This window comes from Lampetra planeri, chromosome 35 (genome assembly GCF_965212315.1).
Source record: "Lampetra planeri chromosome 35, kcLamPlan1.2.h2, whole genome shotgun sequence".
In the NCBI taxonomy this organism is placed as follows: Eukaryota; Metazoa; Chordata; class Hyperoartia; order Petromyzontiformes; family Petromyzontidae; genus Lampetra; species Lampetra planeri.
The window spans coordinates 3769637-3797059 of record NC_136141.1 but is presented as its reverse complement, the minus strand read 5'-3'; the positions used below and the strand labels follow the sequence as shown (position 1 = coordinate 3797059).

Sequence of the window (27423 nt, the reverse complement as noted above, 5' to 3'; positions counted from 1 at the left end):
GGGCCACATATGATATCGATCACTGCCAGTATCTGTGCAGCACTAATCGGGTAGTATTCTCGACCTTGGAACAATGCAGCACTTCTAATGTTAACACCTCGCTCAGTCACCGTTTTGAGATAGCTCAGGCCTCTTGTTGTGACGGAAGTGACTGACGTGGCAATGTTAAAGTCCGGGCCTGCCCGGAGGCATTTGTGGATTTCGTACATTTGGGAAACAACAAAACCGAGTGGGCTGTGAGATAAGCTTCGAGATGGCAGTAAAGCAGATGGGTTGTGTGGATATTTTTCTGGCTATGCTCTCGTGTGCCTGGTGGGTTGTATCCACCTACTGCCTGCTTTCCATTATCGAGACCAGCAGTCTCTTTAAAGTGAAGACCTGCGATCACTGCTCGACAGCATCTGGCTAACTGATTCCTACCGCATGAGAACCGTTCTCTTTCCGTGCCGCGTCTCACCGCTGTTGGCTCCTGTGTCGTTGCCTCCGTGGTGTCGACGGCGCGCAGCTCCTGCTGGCGGTGTGCGAGCGCGGCTCGCCGCTGGGCACAGCGTGCCACGGCTCCACGCTGCCGTCCATCACCAACGTGGTGAGCCTGGCCAACAGCCACGACCGCGCCGCCTTCGCCATGGCCAGCCGCGTCAAGCAGGAGCCGCGCGAGAGCACGGACAGCAAGGACGAGGTTTGGCACCGCACACCCAGCCATGCGTGGCTTTGCGTCCGCGTGCACGGCTGTGTTTTTTTGCGTGCGGCTCTTGTGTGTTTGTCTGTGTGTCTGGGTAGGGCTGTGTGTGTTTGTCTGTGTATACGTGTGGTGGGGAGCGGCAGTGCAGTGGTAAACGACCTGAGATTGATTCCCGCTCACAGTGGCCAATTTTTTTTACTCATCCTGAGCCTCTCCTGGTCTACTCGGCCTCAAACGAGTACCTGGTGCGGTGTGAAAACATCGCCACAAGGGAGACAAAGGCGGCCAAGCATGGTGCTGGCCAACCCACCCCCTCATACTGTGCAGGCGCTCATAGGTGCTCGCTAACAGCACTTGCCCCAACAGTCTGTTCCAGGATTTACAGGGGATCTTTATCTTGTGTTTTGTGTGTGTCTGTGTGTCTGGGTATACCTGTGTGTGTGTGTGTGAGTAATGTGTGTGTATGTGCCCGTGGGCATAGTGCTGTGCATTTGCCACGTTACGGTGCTGTAGAAGCTTTAATTCTTACTCGTGTGATTGTGTGTATCTGTTGTACGTTTGTGAGTGTGTACGTTTGTATAGCCTGGCGTGTCTCGTTTTTCGTAGCTTTATTGACTCGGTCGTAGCCTTTTGATGCTCATAATCACCCGGTCGATTGGGAGCGTTGAGTTTCTACCGTAACGGGGAGCAATCTCGTCACGGACCGCTCGCGCAAAGTGGCAATCTCGCACCAAGCACTCGCCCGCGCTCGCTTTGACTCTGTTGGACCTCAGGACGTGGACATTGACATCGACATGGCCGGGAGCGACCAGGCCCACCAGCCCAAGGTGAAGGAGCACGGAGAGAAAGACGTGGGCAACCAGCTGCACCTTCTCACGAGTCGCCACGACAAGTTTCTGGACTCGCTCAGGGAGCTCAAGGTGAGGCCCCACGCGTGCGCCTTTACCCCCTTCGACGGGCCCACCCCCGTCTGTCCTCGCTGACGTCGCTAGAAAACTCTTTTCAATGTCAATTTCGGTGTCTTTTTGACAATGTTACGATGCTTGGGGTTTGTAATCGGCGGTCTGGAACACACAGCCTAGGCGCCTTTATCTCCTAACGAAACGTCAACCAGCTGTTTGGTTTTCCCCAAACGTTCCTCCCTACCTCCGTCATCTCTGACTGCCCTCTTTTCACGTGCAACGTCTGCGTCGGTTCACCAAAAGTGCACGCTGGTTCTGGTTCTCAAAGTCCTCTGGGGTTTCTCGCATGTTCCTAATTTATTAATGCGCACTTTTGCTGGCTTTCAGTATGAGCTGTGTATATATAGCCAGCTACGCGCGCGCGTGCGTGTGTGTGTGTGCGTGCGTGCGTGCGTACGTGTACGCGTGCATGTATTGTGTGTATTGGGTTTATGCTTCTGGGGGATCGGTGACGCAGTAGTTGGCATACAGTACTATGCACCCAGCTACCTGAGTTTGAATCTTGGACACGGCCAACATTAGTACCTGTCCAGGGCACACCACCTGCTAGTGCACCTTTGCCTGTGACAAAATCGCACAGAATTGTGCCCAATCTTGGGAGCTAAGCAACGGAGCGTGGATATTGCATGCATGGGGGACAACCGCGTGCTGAAAGGTTGTCACAGTTGGGGCTTGTAAAGCTACGTGGTGAGCAGTTGATGGTAGTGCAAAAAAAATGATATTTTTTACTGCACTTCCAGCCTCCTACATTAGTGCCCCCCACCTTCACCATGACCGATACAGCATAATGCGCCGTCCGAATTTTGTTTCAGTTTGCATACTGAACGTGCGTGCGTGTACGTGTCTGCGCGCGCGCGTTTCCTCCCTCCAGACGGGGCTGCTGCTCACGGCGTTTGCGCAGCTGTGCCACAACAGCACCCCACTGGCGGAGCGCACGTGGGTGCAGCTGTTCCCTCGCCTCTGGAAGATCCTGTCTGAGAGACAGCAGCACGTAAGCCTCCGCGCTTATCATCACAGTGGCGTGTTGCCCAGCGACCGGCGGCAGCTCGTAAACAACTCATTACCTGGCAACCGCTGCTGCTGCTGCGTTGGCAGTGGTGCACAATTAATGAACCACATATTCATCAATAGCGCTGCGTGACCTTAAAAGGAAAAAATATATATGATAAGCGATGTTTCGTGCAGCAGCCATGCCTATGTGCTATGAAGGAGGGCCAATTGATTGACGGGTCATAACGATCGTCGGTTTCACACACGAATTTATATCGGTTCAGAGTTATTTCCTACTCAGGTGAGCATTGAGGCATTGCTGAAATGCCGTTTACAGCCCAGAGCTAGTGGGGTAAAGTCCACATTCATATGGCAAGGGTAATTGTATCCATAGGGCATCTACTGTTGACTTGCTTAGATAATAATTATGATGATAATGTTGATCGTCGTGTAAGTGGATGAAAGTGCATTGAGTCTTGAAGCCACTTATGATAGACTTGCACACACGAACAGAAACGCACGTAATCATGATTAAATCATCCGGGGTGTGGCCGATATCTCTGGTCTCATAAACTAAGCAGACAATGAGCCTGAATAGTTCTTGTACGGGCAAACACGTTGCACAAATTGCTTTATTGGCTGCTGCATGGCTACGTTGTCAGCAGAGGGCAGCACTGCAGCAAAATCAGTTGTTTGGCTTTTTCTGCTCCGTCGTCTGTGCTCCCACACTCTGGACAGTGTAGTGAGGTATGGCCAATCAACCCCATGACCCACACGGCATGGGGGGAGGGCCTCGTTCAGCAGTGGATTGACAAAAAGGCTTGTACGTGTCACACACACGGAGGAAACTCGGAACTCCAGTAGTCGTCCACTGTGGTGGATCGTCGTTCATTGGGAGGAATCGGAAGTGACTCGCCATAGACTTGCACACACACACACTGTCATTGGGCAGCATGCTAGCATTTGGGGTGGTGATATGGCCCAGCGGAGGTTCACGGTTCAAATCCAGCGGCCGCCCTGGTTGATACTGCGGGTGAATTAACCTTAAAAATAATACTGCGAGCTGTCTACTTCACAGTGGACATTAAATATCCCTTGATGTCAATCACAAGAATAGACCATGGCTTGCCGGCGTCACCGTCTGAGTTTGCCAAGTTTAAAACATTGCCCGAAAATTACACAGCAATCATCGCCCCCCACTGTTGAAACCTGACAGGGCCCTCCTGAAAAATAATGAGGCTCTCCTGGTTAAACAAACGTATTTAAACACAATTAAACTCATTGACCATGTCACCTGGAATGTGCTGGACACTGCCCACCCCGCCATGCCACCCACACCACCCACCCACCGATCAACACCAACCCCACCCCTCCAACAGGCCCTGTCGGGAGAGCTGGGCCCGTTCCTGTGCAGCGGGAGCCACCAGGTGCAACGCGACTGCCAACCCAGCGCCCTCGCCTGCTTCCTGGAGGCGGTGACGCACTGCACGCCCGCCGTGCCGCTGAGACCCGTGCTGCTCAAGCACCTGGGCAAGACGCACAACCTGTGGCTGCGCGCCGCACTCTGCCTGGAGCAGCAGGCGCTGGAGAGCCCCGGGCTGGGCCTGCAGATCAAGCCGCGCTCCTCCGCCTCCACGGGCGACGTTTACCAGCAGGACCCAATCACGCCGCCGCAGCAGGTGCTTTTTTGTCTATTTAACCAATTTATTTTTTCTTCTTGGTTCTTTCGGTGAAGTCACGTTAGAAGGGAAATAATAAAATAATAAAAATAAAACATAATAAAATAATTCTCACGACGTTTCGGCCACAACGCAAGCAGCCGTCTTCAGGTGGAGAACAGGTCTGTCAAGTAGACAGATTTTTGTCTTAAAATGTTCGGAGCCTTTTTGAAACGGGAAAGCATCGTGATGATTTTCAGGTAGGTATTTTTGTTCGTTTTTATTTTTAGACGACAATTTAGTAAATTTTTTCGCGTGGATTACACGTTTATATTGCTTGCGAAAACGCGACGTTAGCCGACGTATCGCGTGATGCCATGTGACCTCCCGTCCAGTTGACAGGTCGTCCAAATTTCATTGCTAGGTCCTGATTATTCCTGTTGGTTTTATTTTCCTGCTTAATCCAGGCGGGTCAGAAATAAAATAACAAGAATAGACATTTTTTCCGAATTCGGTAAAACAACTCAATATTTCAAGATGCACGCGAACACGAGTGGCGGTGGTCCTTAATAAATAACGTCACGTCTTTAAGAAGCGGTCCTTAAAAGAGCCGCAGGCTCCTGAGCCGGAGGTCGCCCAACCCTGGCTTAATCCAAAAACGTGAAGTCCACACACCCTCTGGCTGACAGCACGCACACGCACGTTGATGTGTCACGCAGGAGATTCTGGATTCTCTGTCGGAGCTCTACTCCCAGCTGCAGGAGGAGGACATGTGGGCAGGACTCTGGCAGAAGCGCTACAAGTTCTCCGAGACCTCGACGGCCATCGCTTACGAGCAGCACGGGTTCTTCGAGCAGGTGATGCCACGCGGATGTGGGGGAAACTTTCGGCATTGAGGTTTTAGATTATTATAACATCTAGTGATTAAAAAAGTAAAACACTCAGAGGGCTGTTCTCAGCTGACGACCCCAGAGTACGTGGTGGAATGTTAGGTGTCGCCGTTCCTTTCCACAGGATACCGTACAAGAGCTCTAAGCCGTTTGTTGTGTTTGGGGCGTGTAGAGTCGCTATCGTTCCAGCACACTTGCCAGACAGTTTGAGCCAAAATAGCACACCCTAATGAGTCACGGATTCTGCCCTGGATTGATGGATGGATCCATTAGATCGCGGGGTGGCGGAGACTCTTCCTTACCGAGGACTTTCAAACAGCTTGGTGGACAACTACACACGACAAAGAACCCCCGTGTAGCCTTAACATGCTTTTGGGACAAGTGCTGTTAGCGAGCACCTATTAAGGCCGGCACAGCACACCAGGGGGTGGGCGGCCAGCACCACGCCCGGCCGCCTTTGTCTCCCTAGCGACAATGTTTTTACGCACCGCACCAAGTACTCATTTGAGGCCGAGTCGACCTAGGGGAGGCCCAACCCGGTTCAGATAATCGTCACTGGTGTTGGCCGTGAGTAGGAATTGAACTTGGGTCGCCGGGTTTGTAGTGCACACACACATCTGGCTATCAACAACAAGGCAACTCCTATGACTAATTGGGAATGGTACGCAAGCGTAGGATTGATCACCCTGTCGCTGGCCGCCTTTGGGGAGGGTGTATAGTATGAAAGGCCGAAACACCCTAGGAACCAAAGGTTCACTACTGACGATGCGCTCCCCAAATTTCACCAGGCTCACTGTTCTTGAACTCTTGGAAGTGCTTGCACAAAGGATAGTAACATCTCATCCTGTGTTCTTGGAATCAGTAACTTGTGTCACTGCTTGAGGGCCACATCGAAGCGGTAGGACTGGTGCGGATAAACACATGGATGGATCAACGAATTGATGGTTTAAACAGATAATTTGGGTGCAGTGCTTTTAGATTAATTAAAAGATAGATGGGATAATGGATGTTTGAATGGACAGATGAATGAGTGGGTGGATGAATAAATGTAATGGATGGATGGGCAGGGATGGATGAATTAATGGATCGATAGGACTGATGGATATCTAGGTGGATGGACAGATGGACGCACAAGAATGAGAGGATGCCCACAAATGGATGGAATGATAGACTGGACAGGTGAAAGGCCCGACGTATATATATGTATGAATGTTGAATTTCTTTTGCACCGTACATAGCCAATGGAGCTAATCGGAGGTACGGGCGAAGGACAACAAACTAAACACAAAAAGCAGTTCTAAATAAACGAGTCCTCAATCTAGATGATTAATAAAATGCATCGCTCCAGCAGCGCATCTGAAAGCGCACGATGGCCGAGCCAAAAGCCACCGCCGATGCGAGGATGACCGGAGTTGGCGTGGTGACGGTACGCGGACGTTGGCTGACCCTTGGCTCTCCGCCCTCCTCGCCCGCAGGCCCAGGAGATGTACGAGAAAGCGATGGAGCACGCGAGGAAGGAGCACGAGAAGGGGAACGCTTCCCCCTCCGTCTTCCCCGAGTACCAGCTGTGGGAAGAACACTGGATTCGGTGAGCACCTCCTTCTCATAGACAACATCATCATCGGTAATTGGTTTATTTACCCTTCCATCTGGCAACAAAACTGACACCTTTTTTACAAGGAGTCATGTTTGCATAGACCACAATACCTGCAGTCGTAATGCAAACAAAAAACATAACTTTGATAATGTATGTGCACTGTCCTTGAAGTTGATTGGTCCACACCCGAGACAGCTTTCCTTAGAGCCTAGTCTCACATGGTGTTGGACCAGATGACGCCAAAAGGCGCACAACTCAAAGACAATGCACCATCAGAGTATGAGAGCTCGGGGTAATGGAACATCATCATCATCATTGTCGTCATCATCATCATCCTCACGATGATGATGCCATACGCAAGAAGACGATCGGTCTCATTCATCGTTGTTGATTTTTGGGTCGGGCTACGTTCATGATCTGGCCCAACGTCATTTGTGAGAATCTCCCACAACCCGACACAGTCAAACATTAAATTGTGACGTGTCCCAAGTATTTCACGATTTGCCAATTTAGTTTTGTTTGACCATCAGGTTATGTGTGTGGGGTGGGGGGCGGGTAAGCCTCCGTGGAGAAAACCCATAAATACAAGGAGATAATGCTCAAGCTTTCATCCAAGCTGAGTGACCTACAATCCACCCGGCCACCTCCTTCCTGATGAGTAGTTCTCAAATTAAACATTTGTACATGTGGCAAAGGTTGTGTACTCCCACCTCTACTAAGAGGCATACATCCAGCAGTAGATTGATTATGGCCTGGCTGTAGAGATACCAAAACAAGTCCCCCTCTTGGTGATGGATTGGGGTGTAGTTCTACTTGCTGGTTAGATTTTTGTTGCTATTTCTTTTATACCTGATGATGATTGCTTGTGTTGCAATCGAAACGTCGTAGTATGCTATTATTTAATTTATTATTTTATCTTTATACGTGACTCAACCGAAAGAACCAAAGAATAATTCCTGCAGTCACGAAAGCTCCAAAATTGAGAATGTAGGTCAGATGCTCAGTCATGAACAGAAAGAGGAACGGACGGATTAGAGATCATAGGCAGGTTGGTGACATCATTCAAACTGATGATGAAAGTACGTGGGCTTGAGTAGGGCACATCACTCGAAGGGCCAGAAACTTTTGACAGGGATTCCTCTAGGGCTTCTAGTTAGCGGAGGTCCTTCCACCAGTGGTGGCGGGAGCAAGCGATTTCAGGGCTTCACCTTTTACCTTTTCCTGTTCGAATCGGTGTCTCCCCTGTGCTCGCGTGCAGCTGCTGCAAGGAGCTCAACCAGTGGGAGGCGCTGACGGAGTACGGGCAGGCCAAGGGCCACGTGAACCCCCACCTCGTGCTAGACTGCGCCTGGAGGGTCTCCAATTGGGGAGCCATGAAGGAGGCGCTTGCGCAGGCAAGGACATGCGCGCGCGCACGAACATACACTCGCTCACGCGCACGCACGTACACGTCCGCACGCACGTACACGTCCGCACGCACGTACATGCGCAAAGCAACGAACCGCCATACGCCAGTAAGCGACTGTGACAACGGCGCTTGTGCCAGGCTAGGTGCATTTTGAGGACCGCTGCGTGAAGTGTGGAAAGCTCCACTATTAGCAGGAGGTCACGGGCACGGAGCCAGGTGTTGTGGGTTCACTGATTGAGATGACGGGCAGATGGGGACCGCCTGCGCTTCCCACAGCCACATGCATTCGCAACAACAACAACAACAGCCGCTATTTTCCACTGGCGGTGACATCACCACAGTGCTTGTGTCAGAGCCTGGTGTGCTCTGAGGCTATGCGAAGTGTTGAAGGCTCGCTCACAGACACGGGTGTTATGGGACAGCTGACTGAGATGACTGGCAGACGTACCATCTGTGTTCCCCACTGTGCCAAGTTTCTGTGTTTTAGCCAGCCGGCGCTCCTCTCGTTGTTGTGACCATCAGTCCTCCTCCCTCCGTTGTTGCGCGCATGCGCACACACGCACTTGCGCAAACTTACACGTATGTATATGCTCTTATGCACATTAAATACCTGCACATACACATCTACAAAGACAAAGATCCCCCGTATAGCCTTAAGAGGCTGTAGGGGCAAGTGCTGTTAGCGAGCACCTATGGCACGGCACACGAGGGGGTGGGTGGCCAGCACCATACTCGGCCGCCTTTGTCTCCCTAGTGGCGATGTTTACGCATCGCACCAGGTACTAATTTCGACCTCGGAGAGGTGCAGAACCGGTTGAGATAGTCGTTGGCCGTATCGTCGGGTTCGTAGCACAGCGTGCTTAACCGCTACACTACCCACACATACACATCTACATACATACACACACGCGAACACTCAGACCTAATGTAGACATGGGGCAAGCGCTGTTATTGAGCATGGCGCACGAAGAAGTGGTACGGCAAGCACTGCACACACCCTGCTGTCTTCGTCTCCCCAGTGTTGGAGTTTGCACACCGTCGCATCACTTGAGCCCGAGTCAGCCAAAGAGAGGCTTAGAACAGAATGAGGTCACTCTTGCCCATGATGTTGTACATTGTTGAGAATTGAACTCGGGTCACCGTGATCGTCGCGCAGTGCGTGACTCACTGTGCCACCACTCCCACCACATGCTCACATGCACACACTTAAGGATTTATGCCGTCACCACGAAACATGTGCCAGGCTAGGTGCCCCTTGAGCAGCTTGAAGTGGTGAAGGCCTCGCTGGCAGGAGGTCATGCGTGGGACAGATGCAGATCAGACGATACGGGTTAACGTATCGGGGTGAATGGCAGTTGCACGACCCGCATTCCTCGCTGTGCACAAAAACAAATATCTCCCCTCTAGCCATGCAGACTGTTGGGGCAAGTACTATCAGCGAGCGCCTGTTGATTACGCCCGGCCGCCTTTGCCTCACCCAGTGCTGATGTTTTACACACTGCACCAGGTGATCGTTTAAAAGCTGAGGAACACCTAGGGGTTGTCCAGAGCCAGATCAGATAATCGCCACCGATGATAGCCGTGGCTGGGAATCGCACGTGGGTCGCCGGGTTCGTGTCGCAGCGAGCTAACCACCGCACTAACCACTTCCCCAACTCTGCACACGAACACACGTGCACACTCGCTGATGATCCCCGCACACGCGTGTAAACATGTGTGTCGTGTTATGCTGTGTATTGTGTGTTTGGCGTGTGCGGAGTGGTGCGCTAGTCCAGATTGGTACGTACGATGTATGGTACGTGTGGTGTCACGTTTCACGTTGTGTGTGTGTGTGTGCGCGCGCGCGTGCCCCGTGTGGTGCGTACGTATGTTGTGTGTGTAGTGTGATGCTTCATCTTGTGTGTACGCTGCGTGCTGTGCGATGTGCCGTTGTGTTTATGGGGAGACGGGCGGCACAGCATCGCTCGGCTGTGCGCAGCAGTGGGCACGCACGGGCACACGCACGGGCACACGCACGGGCCGCACGCGCCGCACGCATCACACGCCAGACTCTCACGCCCGCCCCACCACTCGTATAAAAATGTTATTCCGTCGAACATTCGTTACATGGCAACGCGCCTAGGTAACTAGTCCTGCTGGCTCCAGCCTTGTTTTGCTTGTCCTTACGCGACTGCCCCTCTTCTACGTTGCCCCCCCACCGTCTCGCTGGCGATGCATGTTGTAAGCGAAGAAGGCTCTTGTATGTGTCGGCTACGTGAACGGCTCGTCTTGAGCCTGTGTCGACGACGACGACAACGCTCGCCATTTCAGCCGATGCCATGGGAGAGAGAGTCCCCTTATCAAGAGGAGTGTTCCGAAGTGGGGCCGATGCAGTGCTTTGGTCGCCAAGTCTCTCTCATGGTTTCTTTCCGTTGTAGCTGGATGCAGTGAATGATAAGTGAAGCTAAACTACTTTTAAAAAACTCAACTCCTTTTGTTTATCCAGTGAAGGCCCACTGAGGTGTACAGCTCTTTTTCAGAAGCGACCTGGCCACAAATGACAGCTCAACGAAGTGGCTCTATCGAGTGGAAATTTACAGCAGCCAAATGCTCTAAACGCGCGTTTCTACATGGGGAGGGAAAAACCGGAGGACCCGGAAAAAAAATCCACGCGACCACGGGGAGAGAGAGAGACATGCAAACTGTAAATAGACAGCAGGTGTCAGGGTCAGAATTGAACTCACGACCTCCTGCATTCCAGGCGAGGTAGTTAACATCCCGCCACTGTGGCGCCCCCTGTAAGTAAAAACAGACGAGGGTTTTGTCTCCCCACCAAAAGAATGAAATGGCCTGTAGGTCCGCCAGTCTGCCAGCCTTCAGAAGCAGTGTTTTTCAGCGGGTTTTAAATAATTGTTGTTACCCGCAGTTCAAACAAGAGGGCCCTTTTTTATTTTAGCCATTTTGCTATGCTGCGCTGATTGTGGGGGCGGGGGGGGGGGCGGCTCTTCGCCCTATTAAATCACAGCGACAAAACCCAGCGGCGTTTGTTACGGGCCACACTCTGCTGATGAGACTCGGACATGTCAAAGCTGGCCCAAGAGTCGTGACTGCTTGAACAATCTATCCTATCCTGATTAACATTGGTTCAAAATGACAGTGATGGACTGAAATCTGACGATATTCCTTGGGAAGGGTTCGGCGAGGCGTAAGTGAACGGTGTCGATGCACGTTCGTAAACCAGCACTCTGGAGGCCGAGGATCCGGCAGAGGTCGCATTCGGGTGCCCGATACCCGTACCCTACCCGATACCCGGCTACCCGTACCCGGCCGGGTACGGGTAGGCCGTGAGTCACTGGTGAGTAACCGTTTGTCACTCATTTCGGGTAGGGTACGGGTAGGGAACGGGTACCCGTACCCGGCCGGGTACGGGTACCCATTTGCGACCCTGGTGCGGCCGGGTACAGGTACGGGTAAGGAATCAAAACCTGTTTGCGACCTCTGGGATCCGGTGGACGAGATGGTTTTCAGCACGACTCTCAAACCCCGACTGTTGTTGCCCTGTAATAGCCAGGAGGTGGCAGTGCGGCCACGAATCCGGCCATGCCCAGACCTGTGGGGTGGGGTGGGAGGGGGAGTAGGGGGAATCCATCATTCAGTAGTGGATTAATCACGGGCTGATGAGGATGATGATGAGTATTATAATAGGTGGATGTGGCATTGAGCTGGCTCGTGTGGGAGTTGATTGGGGCTGGCATGCAGCCTTCTCACGAGTGTCTGTTGCGAGTGCGTTTTTCTCTTAAAAGAGATTCTGCGGCGGGGATTGAGCATTGCCAGGAAATGGCTGCAAGTCTTTGCCACCACCGGCGCCGATTCTGTACGTGTGCGCGCTTCTTTCCCTCTTGTGGGGAGTGGTAGCGCGCTGCTCCCCAACCCTGCTTCGATTCCCGCTCACAGCCAACAACGGTGACGATTATCTGGACCGGTCCTGAGGCCTCCCCGAGATCAACTCGGCCTCAAAACGAGTACCTGGTGCTGTGTGTAAACATCGTCGCTAGGGAGACCAACACGGTCAGGCGTGGTGCTGGCAACCCCCACCCCCTCGTGTGTGCAGTGCCGGGCTTCATAAGTACTCGCTAACAGCACTTGCCCCAACAGTCTGTTAAGGCTGCACGGGGGATCTTTGTCTTCTTTCTCTCTTGTCCTCTGACATCCCCCCCCCTGCCCCCACCCACACCCCACCCCACCGCCCCCCAACTCTCATCTCTCCTTTTTGTTTCTCTTTTTTTTTTAAACATCACGGCTAGTGTTTTGATCCCTTGACTGTGGCGGGGAATTGAAGCCATATGCTTGAGGCCTCCTCCTACCTCTGCTGCAGAGACGTTGATCGTACAGTGATCTCTCTGCTGTTGTTGGGCTCGCCACTGACGACGACGGCACTAACCGCAGAAAGTATTTGCTGTTTAAACAAATGCGGGGCGCAGCAAGAAGCCACTGATAATTTCCACGAACAAGCGCACGTTGTTGTTGAATCAATTAGCGCAAAAGCCCACAACATTTACATCACTTGTATACGAAATCAGTTAAACAGGGAAATCCGTATTAACATTTCTTCTAGATTTGAAGCTTTCGTGACTGCAAGGATTCATATTCTTGGGTTTTTTCGGTAAAAGTCACGTAGGTAAAAAAATTTAATTAAAATTGATCGAAGTAAAATAAAAATCACGACGTTTCAGAGGCAATTTTTTTATTTTACTTTTATTATTTTTAGTTTTAATTTTTGACCTACGTGACTTTACTGAAAAAACCCAAGAATATTAACATTTCTATTTAGGAGAAAATGAAATAATAATTTAAAGATCATCTGTTTATATATGTTTTTGGGCCTCGGTGTAAGATATTTGGGCATCTAAGTTTAAAGGTTTTTTTAATAAATGTATTGGTCTCTCACTATATCTGCGTTGGGGTCTCGGTAGAAGGACCCTACACGTGTATGGGTCCTCTGCACTAAAAATTCTGGAGGTCTTTACGGGAGTACAGTATGTGTGTCTCCATTCCGAGTTTCAGCAACGTAGCACGCAGATCGACCTCAAACGTGTGCTGCCTTGCAAAAGGGGGCATAGTATTTGTTTAATTAATGGGTCAGGGCGCACTGCCTACTAAAGCTGGCTAATATCAACAACGGGAGTGAGACGGTGGTGACCGGGTGGCACTTGGCAAGTGCAGTCCCCCCCACCGCTACCCCACCTCCACGCTCATTTGCTCAGAGCTTTGGGCGAGCGGGTGGCTCTCTTGTGCTTGCACAGTGACCGGCTTATCAGTATTGATTCTGCCGTGCAGGGGAACCAGAGGTCACCATTCTCACACACACACGCGGCTGCACGTGCGCGCGCCCGCCAACCCCGTGCGTCTGCGTGGAAGAGGATGCCCCACCCAGCCGTAGCGTGGTGTTGATGTTTTAAAAATTGTTGGTGATTGTTTTTCTCGGTTGCGTGGTTCCTCTCCGCTGTTGCGGCACTCGGGGGAAGTGGTCCATGGGAACGGGCAACAAGCGGCAGGATTTGCGGCGGCTTGCGTCCCCGCACTTTTTTTTGGGGCGGGGGGGGGGAGTCGTTTTGACGGCACTTTAGTGCCTCTGTCGAAGGAACACGATTTCAACCTGCGCGGACTTGCGTCTGAAATTCAGCTGTGGCGCGCAGCGGTCGATCATTACCGTGTTTATTTGCATGGACGTTATTAATTGAGCTTTTCTTTTCGCCGCTGCCAAGTGTCTGGTGTCACCAGGTCCCAATTGGAAACGAGCATTTATTGCCCAGTGAGTTTCATCTGTGGCAACATAAATGAATAAAGGAACACCGCAGGCGTACGAAACGGGGGGGGGGGGGGGAGAGGGTGAATGGGGGTGAGGAGGTGGGGCAGCCTCATCATCGAGCTCACGTCTTCGAAACTTTTTACAAGCGGCGACGTGCGTGAGATGCTTGGCTCCATTCACTGATGCACACTCACAGCCAGCCTCACCACCCCCCCCCTCCCGTCCACGCAGGCGCCTTCCAGATGCATTCACTATGAAGACGAGGATTTTTTTTAATCGTGGGCGATGTTTTGCAGTCGTCTTTTAAAACATTTAGTGCTGAGCGTGTGTCCGTGTGTGTGTGTGCGCGCGCTCACTTAGGAGAGAATGAAGGCTCGAGGCGAGCACCTTTCCTTTCTGTGCCACTTCTCAGAATTCGGAATCTTTATTTAGAATGGAGAGGAATCCGATGAGCTATGAAACACTTTTTCACAGATGTCCAGTAGGGAAGGTTAAAGAGTGTTACAAAAAATGATTGGAGTGCATGGTATAGGAAAGGTTTGCGTGCGTAGTGCCGACGTTACTGGGTGCTCGCTAACAGCACTTGCCCAAAAGGGTCTATAAGGCTTAGTGAGGAATCTTTGTCATCGTATGCCAGGTGTGTGTGTGTCTGCGTGTGGTTTTGGGAGCGATAGTGTAGCGGTTAGCGCGCTGCGCTATGAACCCGGCGACCCGGGTTCCATTCCCGCTCATGGCCAACACCAGTGACAATTATGTAAACCGGTCCTGGGCCTCCCCTAGGTCGACTCAGCCTCAAATGAGTACCTGGTGTGCGGTGTGTAAACATCGTCACTGGGGAGATGAAGGTAGTAAGGCGTTGTACTGGCCACCCAAAACCCTCGTGCACCATTCCGGCCTTCATTGGTGCTCGCTATCAGCACTTGCCCCTACAGTCTGTTAAGGCTATACGGGGGATTTTTGTCTTTGTGTGTGGTTTACTTGTGGTTTTTGGTGGTGAAATGGTTCACGCAGTTTCTCTTCTACTTGGCGATGCTGCTTTGGCAGTCGTGTGTAAGCACAAATCATACCAATGCAGCCAACATGTTCTTCAATAACACCGTGACCTTAAAGAAAAATATATATGCGTAATAGGTGACATTTCACGTATTGGTCCTTCTTCATTAGCCCTCTGCTAAGCACGCCTCACTCTGCCGATGCGACGTTTGAGTGTCGTAACAGGTCCCATAGTTTTTCTTGTGTTTGACCAAATGCTGCTGAAATTCCGTGCTCCCTGAAGGCTGTGCGGCTGATTGGGATATGTTGGAATATATTCTAGATTTGAAGCTTTCGTGACTGCAAAGATTCATACTTTTAGGTTTTTTCGGTAAAGTCACGTAGGTAAAAAAATAATAATATTAAAATAAAATTATAATAAATGAAAATAACTAAATTAAATCACGACGTTTCGGAAGCAACACAAGCCTCCGTCATCAGGTGTAACTGCTCCAGTAAAATTACAGTAATTTTGAAACGTCGTGATTTAATTTGGTTATTTTCATTTATTATTATTTTATTATTAGTTTTTACCTACGTGACTTTACCGAAAAAACCTAAGAGTATGTTGTAAAATACTTTACACTTTTATTATGTGCAGGGACAGGCATTTGTTTCTTTATTTTGCTGCTATGATAGAGGACCCATTTCCAAAAACGTCCATAGCCCAATGCAATGAAGAAGAGTCGTAGCCTGAAACTTCACCTTGGTACATGTATGGTTTTCTTTTACGGCCACAGTGTTATTGACGAACGTATTGCGAGTTTTCTCTCAAACCGGTGGCCCTGAGAGGGATCGAACTGGCCAAAATAGGTGGCCATGTACAGCGCCGAGCATGGGCGCGAGGTCTCATATCCATATCTGGTTATTCTTCTCCTCTTCATCATGTTTGCCTTTCAAGTTGTACAAAGTGAGCGATTTCATTTATTAAATATCGACGTCACGTGCCGCGGTGACCAAAATAACCAAAAAAGCGCGGTGGCCGCGCGGATTCGTTTTGACCGCAAATTGCTTATTTATGGAGGATATTCACGCAGGGAAATATTCCGAGGCTTGCCGACGCTCATTTTCGAAGGTTGCCCCCATTGGCTGCGGGGAATATTGTCTTTTATCGTGGGAGGTATATTTAGCCATTACACTCGCAAGTCGGCGCATTATGTCCGGAAGCTCTTAATGTCCCCCAGCAATAGCCAGCTTAACACCACTTAATTTTTCATGTACGCATTCGCGTGTGCAGAAGGGCATACTGCTGGTTAATATATATTTTTTTACAATTAATTAGAATGAAGGTAATAATATTCAGATCTTTGTTATAAACCCGTCTGGGAAATGAAAGCCTCCCCCACCTCCTTCTCTACAATGTCGGTCATGCGGCTCGCGACACCGCACTTCACCGCACTTCTTCACCGCACTTTCGCACTTCCGGTTAATACGGTTGGCTTTGTACGGTGCGAAAGACGTTCAACATACAGGCGTACGTACAACGCTGGTCAGTAGCGTGTTGGTTGGCAGGCTGTGGTGGTGGGGGTGGCGGAGTAGGTGGGAAGCGGAATTGGTGCAGATGCCACTCGCCACTGATGTTATAGCCTTTGCTGGGAATTTATCTCGGGTCAGTGGGTACATTGTGCAGTGTGCTGCCACTCCCTTTCCTTGAACGTCATATTCTCTCGTCCGCTGGTCAGGAGATTGCAGGACCACAAATTAATTCTTAAGTGTTATCCCATGTTATGCAAAGGCACTCTCCAGGTACGAAATGAAGCCTTGCCAACAACAACTGGCAGTTAACCGACGTTGGTTCGAGAAAGGCTGACGCTGCTGATGAGACACTTGAGTGTCGAAACGGGTCCCGATTTTGTCTTGTACTGAATCGATGCTGCAGAAATGATACACTCCCAGAAGGCCGTGGTGCCGATGGGTTGCGTCAAAATTGTATTGTTGCATTAAATGTGTGGGGACACAGATGTATGAAGTACGTGTCTTGACTGCTGATCCGTTGTTACTTATATTCTGCAAAATGACGCGAATAATTATTTTATGTTACGTTAGATATGTCATTCTACTCTTGCGCATGATGGCAATATGTTCAGGAGCTAAATGGCAATGTCAGTCTGCTCGTCACGAGAGGGCTTCAGGAGAAAGTATATGGGTCCACAGGTTGCGTTGCATGCCCACAATCTCTCCACTGTGGCTTGTGTATAATGTATGGTTTACGCTATGGGTTCATAGTTTCAGTTGTATGGCCACAATGTCACCGCTGTTACTGGCATCTTTAACTTTTCATTCATGAAGGAGAGTTGGGCATCGCCACCGTGGTTGGGGCACCACGGTGGCGAGATGGAATCTCCCTCGCCTGGAATGCAGGATCGTGTGTTCCATCCCTGATCCTCCATTTTTTCCCTCCACATTGAGAAACATGCGTTAGAGTATTTTGCTGCGATATGGTAAGCCACTACATTGAGCTATAATTTCTGGTCAGGTCGCTTCTGAAAAAGAGCCATATAGCTCAGTGGGCCTTACCTGCTAAAAAAAACTAATAGTTTTAAAAGATGAATGTTCTGACGTCGTTATTGTTCGAGCTGCCAGCGATGGTAACTCATGCCCACGTGCCCGTCTCGTGACGCCCCTCCTCCCCGCGTCCGCAGGTGGAGTCGAGCTGCCCGCGCGAGCTGGCCTGGAAGGTGAACATGTACCGGGGCTACCTGGCCGTGTGCCACCCCGAGGAGCAGCACCTTGCCGCCGTGGAGCGCCTGGTGGAGACGGCGAGCGGGCAGGCGATCCGCGAGTGGCGCCGGCTTCCGCAGGTGGTGTCGCACGTGCACACGCCGCTGCTGCAGGCTGCGCAGCAGGTGATGGAGCTGCAGGAGGCGGCGCAGATCCACGCGGGCCTGCAGCCCGGCAGCCTGGGCCGCCACAACAGCCTGCACGATATGAAGGCCATCGTGAAGACGTGGCGCAACCGCCTGCCCATGGTGTCCGACACGCTGTCGCACTGGAGCAGCATCTTCATGTGGCGCCAGCATCACTACCAGGGTGCGTGGCGCTCCGCGGTTTTGGTTCGCATTTCCGGCAACCGCTGGAAATGTCGAGCGTTTTGCAATGTCTTCAGCTTTTCAACACGGAAACCTAGGGAGCTCTCCCACAGCGGTGGGGGTGCCGTGGTGACGAGATGTTAACTCCCTCGCCTGGGGTGTCGCCTAATGATGCTAGTTGTAATCACTGACGCAACGTCGTACTCAAATTGTAAATGTTGTAGATTTGCTCTCCAAAGTGCCAACGAATTGGCACTTTGTTTACTTGACAAACCCTACTAATTGGCTGTGTCGGATGGTGGCGGATTTAACGAGACATTTATATTCACATGATCTAACCCAAAAACCTTTTATGGATGGTATGCAGGAGGCTGTGGATTCGATCCCGACCCTGATGCCTGCTGTATATTTGGAGTTTGCGTGTCTCGCTCTCCGTGGTTGCATGGATTTTTCTCCGGGTCCTCCGGTTTTTCCCTCCACATTTAGAAATATGCGTTTAGAGTATTTAGCTGCTATAAACTTTCACATGATAAGCCACTTCGTTGAGCTGTCATTAAAAAAAAAGAGCTTCATAGCTCAGTAGAGCCTTACCCGGTAATCAAAATAATATATAGTCTAAATATGGAGGGAAAACCCAAAGGACCCGGAGAAAAATCCACGTGATCATTTTAAATATACAGGTGTCAGGATCGGGATTGAACCCACGACCTCCTGCATACCAAGCGAGGAAGTTAACATCTCACCACCGCGGCAATTCTGAGTATGTGGCTCTTCGTGCTTTTCAGTTTGTTTGGGCTTTGATGGAGATTTTAAAAAATCCGTAACGAAATCCTGGGTCTTTGCGGGTACATTGCGATTGTATTGTGAAACAATTTCACTGGAAATAGGCAAAAGATTTAACATTGAAAAAGAGTCCCATGCCAGGCGTAGCGAAACCATTTAAAGGAATATATTTTTCATGTTTTGCTTGATGTGCAAAGCAGGTTAAGTGCGGTGCATTTAATTATTGATAATGCCGGAGAGATGTGGCCATGGAAAGGCCTGTAGGGACCTTCCAGGAACCAAAGTGCGTCATCCCACCCGATGAATTCTGTTTTAATAACGTGATTTATTGATAAAGAAATGCCTCGATGAGTCTCGAGAATCTTTTCCAAGAGAGTGCTTCAGTGGGGTGCTCCGCCAATTGGTGGTGGTGTATCATAGGAATGATGCCATGGGGTGGTGGTGGTAGTGATGATAGTAGTCGTGGTGTGGGGGTGGTAGTGATGATGGTGGTGATGGTGGTTGCGTAGTGATCGTATGAGCCAGACGGTGGTGGCGCAAGGAGTGTTTTGCACGTTGGATACCCACCACAGTAATGGCACTCACAGCACGAGGTAATGGAGCAACATCCATTGTTATACCCAGGCAAGTTTTGTCCCGTAGTGTCATCATCATCACCATTCCATGGGCAGATAGTCCATTGGTGTCCACTGCACGTTTCATAGTGTAAAGCTCACAAAGTCCCGTCTCATAAATCTCACAAATTCATCCCTTCCCACCGCCAAAGTCCTCTCTCAGCCCTGGGAGCAACCAGCGATAAGGACCCCCAACCCCACCCACCCACCGCTTGAGATCGGCGGTGTCGTATTTAAAGAGATGCAATCGCTGGGCAAGTTCGGTGGACTTGAACCCCTCGTGTTGCATTTCTGCGCCGTTCCGTCTGCCAACTTCTCCCCTCCGTCTGCCAACTTCTCCCCTCCGTTGGGCAGCAGTGGTTGGTGGCACCTTGCCAAGAGCGCGGGGGGGGTGGTAATGGGGAAACACGGTACTCCATCGTTACCAATTCATTTCCTTTGCTTTCCTAGAGGGGGTTGGGGCGAAGAGGGTTTTCGATGATAATTAATCAAATTTATTTAATTCGAATGTTGATTATTTATCCAGGAAAGCCACATCGAGTCCGAGGACTTTTTTGGCGGAGGGGATCCTGCATTGGGTTATTGTTTTAAGATGTTTTCAGTCAAGCCGGAACACGCGGAGAAAAACCCTACGCCTTGCGCGAGGGTGCATCACTCTGTTCCCGTACAGATGGAAACAGATGACTATGAGTCCACTTGCACAAATGTTGCGAAACTCCCTTCCTGTGGGTGTCGAGGAGGAGCCGTGCCATGGCTCGCCAGGCGAAGGTGGTACGGCAAAAATGTGGGCTCCACCTGTTCCGTCTGTATGGGATTGAGTGTTGTCCCCTAGCACGCGTGGATTTTCTCCGGATGCTCCGGTTTCCTCCCAAGTGGGAACACCCATTCATTTGCTGATAACACCGAATATGGTAGAGGACCACAGAGTTTTGGCGATTGTTGGTGGCGACCTGCCGCGTGTCTGCCTTCCCGCTCGTCTTTGGTTCCTCCTCGCACCTCGGAGTCACTCGCCCTCTCTGTCTCTCTCTCCCTTCGAAAGCGAGCGAATAAATTTCGATTTAAAGCTTTCGTGACTGCAGGGATTCATCTTCTTGTTTCTTTCGGTAAAGTCACGTAGAAGGGAAATAATAAAATAATAAAAATATAACTATAAAATACAATTCTCACGACGGTGAAGAACTGGTCTGTCGGAAAGACAGCTGTCTTTCCGACAGACCTGTCTTTCTGACAAACCTGTTCTTCACCTGAGGACGGCTGCTTGCGTTGTGGCCAAAACGTCGTGAGAATTGTATTTTATTATGTTTTATTTTTATTATTTTATTATTTCCCTTCTACGTGACTTTACCGAAAGAACCAAGAAGAAGCGAGCGAATAGTGTACGGCGGCAACGCAGCAGGGTCACAAGTAGAAATTACCATGACAATAATCTCTCGTTGAACGCGGTAGATGAGTTCCTGAAAAGTTCCGCGTTTTGCCAAAAAACGTGTTGAGCGAGGAATTGCTGTTGAGATGAGGGGACGTGTTTTTGTATCATTTTGCTCGGCTGCATAGCGCAAAAAATGAGTTTGTCGGCAGCTGCTCAGAAACCGCGTTATAACGGGCGTGGTTCTGCGTTATATCGGGCGTAGTTCTGCGTTATAACGGGCGTAGTTCTGCGTTATAACGTTGACGCATTCCGCGTTGTGCGAAAAGTGTTCCGCAATACAAGAAGCACGTAGTCGTGAAAATGCGTTGCGTGAACACGCATTAAGCAAGGACTTACCGTTTAATAACAATCATAATGACGAACACGCATGTCGGCGCTTTGTCTCGCGTGTCTCCCCGTGCGTGCATCCCGCAGCGATCGTGACGTCATACGAGGCGTGCTCGCAGGGCGACCCCAACGGCAGCCAGGCCCTGCTGGGCGTGCACGCCTCCGCCTCCGCCATCATCCAGTACGGCAAGATGGCCCGCAAGCAGGGCCTCGTCGGCGTGGCTCTGGACTCGCTCAGCCGCATACACACCATCCCCTCCGTGCCCATCGTCGACTGCTTCCAGAAGATACGCCAGCAGGTCAAGTGCTACCTGCAGATGGCGGGTGTCATGGGCAAGAACGAGTGCATGCAGGTGAGAGGGCACGGGGAAGGGAGTTGGGGGGGGGGGCGGTGCGAGTGTCGGGTGTGTTTGGTTTGCTACGCAGACGATGGGCCCCGTTTAGCCGATTGCAAACTCTTGTCACCTAGGTTATCACGAGCGCACAATATTCGTAAAATTGTAAGCTCTCTTAAACAGTTCTGCCTTGCATTTTACATTGAACTGGTTAAATGTTTGTAAAGAGTCTTGAACATGCAGCAGCAGTGAGTTCTGGCCGATGGACCGCTGAATAGGTGAGTGAGTGGGTAGGTGAGTTTCAGGCCGATGGACCGCTGACCGCAAAGCTGCGAGGTCCAAATCTCGCTGTCCGAATGTGCGGAAAGATCAGGTCAAAGGTGCTGTGAGCACAGCAGCATCAACAAAACAAATACAAAAAACAAATATGGTAGAGAACGAGTACAGTGGCACAACTAACAAATGAGGTGTTAATTGGTCAGGGTTTTGATGGTGGTTGAGACCTAAGTATTTAATTTATTTCACTATAGCAGAGATCTTTACTATGAAGAAGGACCATTACCTGAAACATAATTTCGTATTTTTATTTTACTTCCCCTTGTGGCAGTGTTATTGACGAACTTTTTGTTGGTATTTGTGCTTGTGCACCACTGCCGACGCAGACACATAACCTAACATATATTGTGTCAATCATTGCACCATCAATAACCACACACGCACACATGGCACATGATGACAACGATTCCCCGTTTGACCTTCGACACCCGTTGGGAAAGTGCTGTTCGTGACCACCCCGTAAGGTCGACACTGATCATGATCACGTGCTATGGAAAGAACGCTGCTTTTGACAGACCAAATTAGATTGTTAGCTAAAATTACAGTTACCTTGTGACTGCAATTCATTAACAATGACACCATTGTAATTGGCTCCAGGTTTGCAGGGGTTCTGGTGGTTGTGGTGCTACAGTGAGGAGCGGTGGCGCAGTGGTTAGTGTACCGCATCCCAGACCCCGACGACCTGGGTTCGATACCCAGTCCAACGTCAGGAGCGAATAACTGACTCGGCCCTGTGCCTCCTTCACGTCGACTCAGCCTTGTACGAGCACCTATTGCGGCGTGTAAAATATCAGCACAGGGGAGATGAGGGCAGCCGGGCGTGGCGCTGGCCACACCATCCCACTCGTGCGCCGTTGAGCTGTGCAGTTTTTTTGTATAGGTGCTCGCTAACAGCACCTGCCCCAACAGTCTAGATGGCTACCTGGGCGGGGGGGGGGTCATTGTCTGTGGTGGCAGTGGGATCTTCGTCTTCAGGATAGAAGTAATTACGGTGTGTCGTGTATTTTTTTAACCAGTCAGAGCACACTCACACAAATGGTCCTGTGTAAGGAAAACGAGCGATAAAATACATCGGTTAACGTACAGGCGAAAATGCTTCTCAAAGAAGGTGCAAAAAAAAGATCTTGCAACGGCAAAAAAAAATCCAATTATAATTATATACAATTTATGAACGTCAACATGAACATCAATAACCGGTGTAATTTTTACTTACAAAGAGTGTAGTATCGTACGGAAACACCTGTTATTAATTTTCTTCCCTCAGGGGAATGAAGGCGGCCTCCCCTGTGCCTCTCAGTCACCGCGTTTTATTTGTCCATACTTCACCACGCCGGTCAGTAAGGGGTTGATGAAGGCAGCGGAGGCCCCAGGAACGGACATCGCTCGCCGCTGGCGTGAGAACACCAGATGGGAAATCAAAGTCGTGTCGCCGGGTTCCATGGCGCAGCTCGCCGGACCACCGCACGTGGCCACCTCTCCCTCTGCCTGCACAGAAACATCGACAATTTCTGTAGTGATTTCAAAATATCCACCGCCGTAGGATGTTATTTTAGAATGTGTTAACCCGTACACTTTGCACGAATAATAATAATAACAGGCCTTTCCATTGTTTACATCTGAATCGTCTGGCATTGAGCCCTAGCTCGAAAAATACCATGCATTACAGAGCCATTCATTCAACATTTACATTCCCAAGGCTTGCACTGCTGTCCTTGCTGGGAGGTCATTGTGTACGAATATCTCGCCCCCCCTCCCTCCCCCTTCATTAATTTCGGTTAGTTCTGAAACAATGGCGTGTTATTGTTGTTTTTTTAATTAAATTGTTTTACCGGGAACTCGCCGACCTGTGGGACCTGTTGGCAGCTGAGTGTGTAATGATGGCTGCGAGCGTGATTCGCAGAAAAATCGCGTGCCACGACGACAAAGCGCACAGACGCCCCCTTTGTGAGCGGCGACCATGTGCCCCTCTCTATTCCTCGTACCCTAGGATGCCCTCGCCGAACTCCTACAGAATTCTGCCCAAAAAGGGCAAGGCTGTGTCGCCTCTGGGCATGCCCTCCGGGGAAGTTCTGCAAATCGAGGAAAACGGTCGCCTTCCCATTCACCAGGAGCTCGATGGCGTCCCCCATCGTCGCTTGAAGTCACGCAGGCCCCTTTTGGACCTGCGCGCTTAACCGGTAGCAATGAGAGTTCAACTCCGATGAAGCTTGGAGAGCTGCTTTGAGTTCAAAAGAACTCGCAAAATTAACACCTTGTGAAAGACTCAACGCAGAAGATGCCTGGGTTTGATCTTCGACGAAGCTCACGGCCCACCCTAAACCGCATCCACTGCACAAACCATGGCAGTAGAAGATGCGGGGGATAACTGATGTACACATGGAAAATTTAAACTCTCTAGTGTGCGGCAAACTTGGGTCATCCAGAACAGAGACCGTACAACGTATAACGACGCAATGTCCGTTCCACAAATGCGAAGGAGACGTCGCAGCGATAACACTGCGCTGCTCCTGAAGCAGTTGTCTGGATTTCCCACCTGAATGTGAAATTGTAGTGGTTGCTCAGCATCTACATCAGCCATACGGAAGAAGAAGATTCCCGCAGTGTAGCACGTGCGCATGTGTACATTTGCATGGCCCTTTCGGTCAATCCACTGCTGGATGAGAGCCTCCACCACACCTGTGCCGTGGGTAGTTCCGGTGGGGGGAGGTGGGGGGGTTGTTTGACCATACTTTGCCACGCTGGTCGGTGCGGATTTGTGAAGGTGGCGAGGTTAGATGTGACAATAGAAGTGCAGTACAACAATGCATTTTGCTGCACGGGCCTCTGCTACCAATCACGTAGCCCTGCAATCCCTATGGCAATCTGCTTGTGCACAGGTGGTCACCCACGCAAGCGTTATCCTGCGTTCAAACCGGCATTGGGAAGGAACTGGCTAATTTTTGAACAAGGGTAAGAATAGGTACTCGCGCAAGATTGAAATAATTTTAATTTTCAAAATTGTGGTTTTGGGGATGTAGCATTTGAATGCAGATTCATCTTTTCCAGTCGAGTGGCCGTCATTCTGGACTAAATTGCGGAGACTGCAGATGAGTTTGGGTAATGGGATTTGCAGGCGTGCATCCGTGTGCTGGAATAAATTACCCGTGTCTCACTTATTCATGCGCATTGGCGTGAAATATTTTACGTAAGTTTTAAAAGTGAACATATTGCCGAATCTCAGCTATTTGCAATTTGCGTGAAGATTGATGGCAATATGATAATGGTTTGAATATTCTTCCATCAATAATAACGTTGGGAATGTTGCGTTCTGTTCTTGCGAGTCATAGGATGCCGTCGGAAGATTCTCAAAGTTATGCTTGTGTGCAAAATACATAAATCGTGAGTGTTGGTGGGAGAAGGAGTGGCAAAGAGGATAGCGTAGTGCTCTACGAACCCGGCAACTAAAATTGAATTCCGGCTCGCAACCAACAACGGTGACTAATATGTGAACCGGCCCTGGTCCTCCACTAGGTTTTTTCAGTCTTTAATAAGTACCTGGTACGCTGTGTAAAACATTAGCACAGGGGAGACAAACGTGGCCAGGCGTGGTGTTGACCAAGCTACCTCCTCACGTGCCGCCCCCTGCCTTCACAGGTGGTGCTCGCCAACAGCACTTGCCCCAACAGTCTGTTGAGACTATACGGGGGGGCATCTTTGTATTTGCGCATGTGCATTTGCGAATGTGTGTGTGCATTTGCGAATGTGTGTGTGCGCGCACGTTGCCATGCGCACACTTGTATGTATACACACACACGTACGCACACATGCCAGGTAGGTGCAAATTGCGCTAACTGCCTGTTTTTCGCCCGAACTCCCCCAGGGACTGGAATTGATCGAGTCAACGAACCTCAAGTTTTTCACCAAGGAGATGACGGCGGAATTTTACGCGCTCAAGGGGATGTTCTTGGCTCAGATCAACAAGTGAGTAGAATCGCGCGCGGCAATGCTGCCGTGTGCTGCGGAGGAAGAAGAGGAGGGAGGGGGTGGTGTCTGTTACCTCTCAAAGCAAATCGCCCTCTTCTCATTATTAATATTACTTCGCTTGTATCCTTCTGAGAGCCTCGCCCACTCTCAAGAAGACTCCCTTCCAGTGGGGTGCTGCCAAGTCGTTTTCGCTGCAGGGGGGCGATGTTGCTGCTGCTCCTTTGCAATCCCAGACGCGTAATTCGCGGGTTATAATTCGTAGGCAGCATTGGGACGTTTGGCTAATGGCCGGTCACGTCGTATGTTTACAGACAGGGGACATCCAGTGGGCGGTGGGGACCAGGCCCGGCGGTTCGAATCTGGCAGGCAGCCCTGGTTAATGCCGCTGTTTGTATGAACCATAAATAGCCGGCGTCGGGTTTAAATCATTGGCAAAGTCGTGTCTGCACGCGGCATTCCCTAGATCCGCTCGACTATAAATGAGTACCTGGTGCGTTGTGTTATCGTCAATGCTAGGGGAGACAAAGGGCGTGGTGCTTGCCACACCCCACCCCCTCGTGTCGCGTGACAGCCTTAACAAGCACTCAATTACCACACACGCACCAACTATTTGTGAGGCTGTACGAGAGATATTTCCGTCGCTATTTATTTTGCCAGCCGGCCATGAGAAGTTGTATCTCCTCTCAATACATTTTTGTGATCGTACGCAAAGAGATGCCGGTGTTTGTGTTGCACGCGTGAGCCGAGGAACAGCTGTGGCCACAGTTGCAGCAACACATCTGGACCTGCTATAAAAGTCCTTTGATGTCCCGTCGAAAAAATGATCACGATTCTATTGCCCGAGCAGCTTCATTTTTGGCCACGAGCTTGGTTCTGATTATATTAAGGTAGGCATCGCCTTACATTCCTGTCAGTTGTGTGCGTGTGGTGTGTACGCATGTGTAAGTGCGTGTGTGTGCGTGCGCACGCACTTGTGTGAGGAGCAGTAGTGTAGCGGTTAGCTTACTGCGCTATGAACCCGGTGACCCGAGTTCGATTCGAAGGATGGGTATGGTACTCGTATATCCGTTAGTAATCGGGTTTGGAAAAGGAATGAGATATGGCAGCAGGGGAAGGAGGCGATGGTGCAGGGGGTTGATGGAGGGATGGATGGAACGTGATAGTGGATGAGGCTGATAGAAGGGGATGGGCGTGAAGGTGGATGGTACGGTATGAAGTGAGTGCACGGAATGACAGGGTCGATGGGTTCCTAAGCTAAGCGTCGATGAGAGTAGATTGAGGTAGTGGTGGCCAGGCAGTTGGGCTGCCTGGAAGGGCATGGGTGAGGCAGGGTTCAGGGAACAATGGGGTAGGGGCAGTGACTCGGGGTGAGGTCGGGCTCGGGGAACATGGGGGATGGGGTCGTGACGAGAGTGGAGCGGCGATTATCTGAGCCTGTCCCGAGTCTCTCTTAGGTGCTTTTGACAGACCAAATACCACGTGGCATGAAAGGAACCTTGCTTCTGACGGACCTATTTCGATCTACAGCAGTATCGTTAGCTGAAATTGCAGTTGCATTGTGACTGTAATTTATTTCCAGTGGCACATTTATAATTGTAATTGA

The 27423-nt window shown here is 50.5% G+C and overlaps 1 protein-coding gene across 1 annotated transcript in view; it reads left to right on the top strand.

Annotated features, from left to right (window-relative positions):
• Positions 1–27423, top strand: part of TRRAP (transformation/transcription domain associated protein) — a 139165-nt gene that overhangs the window by 49356 nt on the left and 62386 nt on the right. The window contains exons 48-57 of the mRNA XM_078610768.1: positions 506–679; positions 1456–1602; positions 2516–2635; positions 4014–4313; positions 5012–5149; positions 6658–6770; positions 8038–8173; positions 17650–18037; positions 21274–21539; positions 25717–25817. Of these exons, the coding sequence (XP_078466894.1) occupies positions 506–679; positions 1456–1602; positions 2516–2635; positions 4014–4313; positions 5012–5149; positions 6658–6770; positions 8038–8173; positions 17650–18037; positions 21274–21539; positions 25717–25817 (1883 nt within the window). The remainder of the gene's footprint in view (positions 1–505; positions 680–1455; positions 1603–2515; positions 2636–4013; positions 4314–5011; positions 5150–6657; positions 6771–8037; positions 8174–17649; positions 18038–21273; positions 21540–25716; positions 25818–27423) is intronic.